Consider the following 5,431-nt stretch of genomic DNA (forward strand, 5'->3'; position numbering starts at 1 on the left):
AACTTTGAACCATCCATATGACCAAAATCAAAATCAAACAATCAAACACACAATGGTCAGGCCAGATTTACATATTCAATAAAAATAAAATTGAGCAATATTTTGGTCAAATAAAATAAATAAAAATTGACCAAACCAAGATTGCTCAAAAACATATCTAGATCAAAAACTTCAACTAGCTTGAAGTTTATGATGTAGATCCGGTGAAAAGACCGGATTCGACTCGTATGTTGTAACCAAGGCTCTGATACCACTGTTAGGTTCCAGTGGTGATCAGTCAACGGTTTAACATTTAAACCCGGTTTAATTAAATTGGTTTCATAGTTATTAATCAATTAATAATACGAATACGCAGCGGAATACAAAACGAGTAATCACCATAAAACGGAACCGTACAGGATCCGGTTACACACGATACGAGTACGAGTAATAATATACGATATATTGTTAACTACCGATGAGATAAATAATACCTCGGTTAATGATTAACCGGTTGAGACACCGAGAGTTAACGAGCGACGCTAGGTGACGAAACGAGACGAGACGAGTGGTGGCAGTGATGCTCAGAGACAGCGACGACTGGTCAGCGGTAGCAGCAAAAGACGGCGAGGACTTCACGGCGGCGTTTGGTGGTGCCCGATGACTTGTAGTGGTGGTTGTCGATGGCTTGAATCTACTACGGAAGTTCCGATGCCGTTGACTTGGAGTGCTGTCCAAGTTGTGCTTTGCGGCTGAGGGTTTCTTCAAAAAGTGAATTGATTAATTAATATTAATCATAATAATTCACCTTTTATAACATAAAACCAAACCCCATATTTGATTAAGCCCGACACACGTTTAAAAGCTCGTCTCAAGTTTATTTAACTAGTGAATAAGCAATATGAATATTATTATTTATATCCAATATAAATAAAAATCTCGTTAATTAGTCGTCAATGTCGGTTAACTAATTTAAGCGGATTTTGCTCGTTACCCAAGGTGTAACTCTTTACGGGTCATAACCCGGTCGGCCCGCGTTGACTTAAGCTGACCGGTCCATATTTCCAACATCGACGACTCTTGGTTTCGAGAGGAAAGAAGAACACAGTCGCGGTTTGTCCCTGGTCTAGAGTTTCTGCGTTGAATCTCCGATTCGATCATGCCGTGTGCGGTGTCCCAAGAGGGACACTCGCAATTGATAATTGTACCTAAGGCGTCGAGGAGGCCCCGAACCAGCTGCTCACAAGTCTACTTTCACTAGACATCTGCGACTTCGACAATAATCGTCCAGAGATGTATAACTCGAGAGGGTTGTATTTGTGAACTTTGTTTCAAGTGATTGTTCTCACGTTGCTTTGTTGTTAAGAAAAATATCTTGAAGTTTTACCATGCTTGTCGAGCTGTGATGTCGCTATCAAGGACCCGTTCCAATAACTCCCCTGAGATGGTGCTGTGAACCCACTGGAGGACAAGAGCATCGATCTCACGCCCGTGGATGATAAAGGCGTTTGGCCTAGCTTTTTTTTAACAAAGCTTATAGCTTCTTTAGGTTTTTTTTACAAAATAAGTTTAACTTAGTGTTTGGTTTAGCTTTTTAAGCTTATGCTTATGAGCTTATATAAGCTAATTTGAAGAAGCTTGTTTGAAGATGATTTTTTAGCTTATTTGAGTAAGCTTATTTGTGCAAGGAAATAAGCATAAGCTAAAAATTAAAAGCTCGGCCAAACACCCCCATAGAGTACTTTGTAAGCGATCAGGTGAAGTTTGAACAATTTTACCCATGATGAATAGGTGAGTTGAGGGTGCGTACTTTGGTTTGAATATTGGTAACAATATATGCCGGGTGTAGTTTATCATCGGTTTTGACTTCTTTGTCGGTTGCCATTGGAAGAGTGATTATGAAGACATATCTAACAAACATCCTGTTAATATGTAAGGTGGATAATCTCAAATAATAATAGTATATGATAATATCTCGTCTTATAGTTCTCGGCTTCATTACAAGGGACTGATGTTGTTTAAAAAAAAAATAAAAATAAATGACAAGGCAGTTTGTGGTAAAAATAATCGAAAAAAGAAAAGAATGATAGAAAAACTTTTTAAGTTAAATTGGCGATAACTGGACGGATTTTTAAGTATGACATTGTACCGAGGGTCTCATTAATTACAACGAACCATTCTAACGCATTCAACTATTAATAAGGTTCCATAATAGAATTTAAAGACTTGTAGGCATGTTATCGTTAGTAACTAAAAGTAGCTTCAAGCTATTAACAATAAAATCTACTTGGCGATGAATACTTGACGTCTTTACATTATGCAGTTATCTTGCACCAGAATATGCAGAGAATGGTATGGTTTCGGTGAGAACAGATGTTTATGCGTATGGTGTTACTCTTATACAGTTAATATCGGGACGAAAAGTTGTTAATCCAAATATTGAAGATCACTGTCAATCCTTAAGACAATGGGTATGTCCTTTGCATCTTTGTCATCATTAATTTAATCTATTATTTATGTGTTTTTTTCCTTTTGTGTCAAACTTTATATAATCATGAAACAGAACATATATATCCTAGATGGGAAACATGTTAAAACGGTTTCATGGGTCAAATCTTATGTCGTAAATTTCTCTTTATGTTGTAATACAGGCGGAACCATTAGTTGAGAGACTTGCATTGCATGATCTTATCGATCCACATCTTGGAGATTCATACGACCCGTATGAATTATATCACATGGCCAAAACAGCTTACTTGTGTGTGAAAGCTGATCCTGAGAAACGCCCATCCATGGGAGAGGTATTATCTGAAAAATAAAATCATTGGACGTTTTAATTTAGGGGTTTTAGATGTGTTGTGTCGGTGAGTTGGCAAGTCAAAGTTGTACGTATCTGAAAATTGTTTTAGAAATATGAACTGTGAGATGACGCAAATATCCAACAAAGACACGTGAATTTAGTTTATTGTAATTTAATTTTTTGCATACTAAAACTCTAAAGTTATAAATTTACGATAAAAAACTTGAAATGTATACAGACAATTAGGTTTAAATTATAAAAATATAAAAGTTTGTTTAACTTGTCATTTACTTTTATATTTTGGCATACAACATTCAACCATTTTTAAGTTGTGCCAGAAAAGCACATTTGAAAACACAAATAAATAAATAAATAAGTCAACATGTGAACCTGCCTAGTTAACCTGAACCCAAATTCAAAACTTTTAATGCTAGGTTAGTATCATGTAATAAATTCACACCCTAATCAAAATGGTGACGTGGAGAGTGATGTATTTGCAAACTGATCACTAGCTATTAATCTTACAAACTTTTGTAATTTGTACGCTTTTTAGTTGGTTGTAGTTAACTCACGTATATTCACTGCAGGTTGTGCAACTTCTTGAAGGGGAGACTGAACATTTTAAAACATTAACAGAGCAATTTATGCCGCATTTTAACCCATGATGCCAGTACCTACACTTTTACATTTTAAGGTTTTACACATTCTACCATCTTACTTTTCACTACTTTTCAATATGCTTAATGATAATTACAATAACACTTCATTACTATATATTTACTAACACATTGGTCAGTGTAATAGTCTCACATAGGGTGGCAAACGTGTCGGGTTAAAGGCCGGTTGCGGGTTGGCAGGTTGAAATGTGTAACCCGAACCCGACCCATATTATTATTCGTGTCAAATAGGTCAACTCTAACCCGCACACACATAAATTCGGGCCGACCCGAACACGACCCGTTTAACCCATATTTTTTAAACAAGTTAATTTATATAATCAAACATACAAATTATAAAAAAATCAAAACCATATATTGTAAATTCAAATGAAATTTAAGCATGAGTCGATTTAGATATAGATGGATTTGACGATATGTTAATGCATATTGGTGAATGGACAGAAAAATGCATTTTGTGTAATGAAATTTTGGTTGAGAATTTAAAAGTGTCGTTCACAAAAAATATAATTATAGAGGCGACCTAAAAACGTAATATGGGGAATGAAAAATAATTAAATTCTTCAACACATTTTAAAACTAAAGAGGGAATATAAAATTAATTTTAAAATATCTAAAATTAAACGGGTTAACGGGTCAACCCGAACCCGACCTGTTTAGAAAACAAGTCAACCCAAACCCAACCCGTTTTTTAAACGGTCGTGTTAGCCGACCCAAAACCTGTTTTTTCGTGTCGGTTTCGGGTGGTGTCAAGAATTTACACCCCTCTACTAAGAAGGGAGGGGGTGGTCCATTGTGATGGTTTTTCCATCACTTTGACCGCCCAATGATGATGTGTCACATCACCCCACCCAAATCCATCACTACTGATGTAATTTAGTGGGGGTGGCGGTGTGATGCTATAGTGTGATGGTTAAACTTGTAATGTGTGTGCATGTGCGTACTTGTGTTTAATATATTACAAATCCATCACACGTGATCACCACCACGGTTTTTCCTCCATCACGCGTGAATTGGAGGACCGACGGCGGTGTTCCACGCTATATAACGCGTGGTGGGAGCCCCCATCACGAACCACCCACTCCCTAATGTATCCTTACTATTATCATGTCAAACCTTGAGTAGCTCACAATAAATCATACCATATACGAAAGCTTTAGGCTTTAGACAACCGCCTTGACTTTGGTTTCTTGCAAGTATCATACCATACACTTCTCTAATATTAAGAGCCCCATGGTTTGCCTTCGGCTACTAACAACAATACACGAATCACTCAAACCATATATTCTGATACCAACTTGTAGCATTAAATCAGATTTTCGATAGCAAAAGTTTAGATGCCAAAACGTTTATTCATATATAACTTGATATAATATTCACAAAAGTAATCATATTTGTTGTTTACACATTTTACATTATCCCTAGTAGGACTAGTATTTGATCATTCTCTCCCAATATTTAATCCTGACGACCCTTAATGTTTAAGCAAGTTTCGTGAAAAAAAATATATAATATCAATGTGATAGTGTTTCCTAGGTGAGTGTATTGCATTCTTGAGTTTTTTTATTTAAAAGTGGAAAAGAAAAGATAAGAAAATTTTCTTTTTTCGTTCTTGAGTTTTGTTTTTAAAATAAAAAATAGAATGGAAAGAAAAGTAAAGAATTTTTTCCACCAAAACTTTCCTGTCAACTATGAACTGATTGTGAAGGAAAGTTTACAGCCTATTACCATATTATTAATGTACCTTATCTTAATTCTTTTTTTCATATTACTTTGAAGACATAATCGTAAAGTTATAATTCTTTTTTCTATTTTTTCAAACTAATCTAACTCAAGAATATAATTAACAATTTCGTTTTCTTTCTTTTATTTTAACTCGAGAATGACTTTTAAGTATACAATTTTTTTTTCCTTTCTTTCTCTATCCAATCTTATCATTTCTTTTCCTTATATTTTAAACCCGAGAGTGCAGTGT

At 35.3% G+C, this 5,431-nt stretch overlaps 1 protein-coding gene across 1 annotated transcript; it reads left to right on the forward strand.

Annotated features, from left to right (window-relative positions):
• Window positions 1–2,296: 2,296 nt before the first annotated feature.
• On the forward strand, window positions 2,297–3,516 carry LOC143597698 (receptor-like cytosolic serine/threonine-protein kinase RBK2). The gene is made up of 3 exons (XM_077076121.1): window positions 2,297–2,450; window positions 2,631–2,780; window positions 3,367–3,516. The coding sequence occupies exons 1-3, from the start codon at window positions 2,334–2,336 to the stop codon at window positions 3,442–3,444; spliced, it is 345 nt and encodes a 114-aa protein (XP_076932236.1). The 5' UTR covers window positions 2,297–2,333; the 3' UTR covers window positions 3,445–3,516.
• Window positions 3,517–5,431: the final 1,915 nt, after the last annotated feature.

The sequence above is a fragment of the Bidens hawaiensis genome, unplaced genomic scaffold (genome assembly GCF_021521415.1).
Source record: "Bidens hawaiensis isolate Kalapana, Puna unplaced genomic scaffold, B.hawaiensis_p1.1 tig00048886_1, whole genome shotgun sequence".
Classification (NCBI taxonomy): Eukaryota; Viridiplantae; Streptophyta; class Magnoliopsida; order Asterales; family Asteraceae; genus Bidens; species Bidens hawaiensis.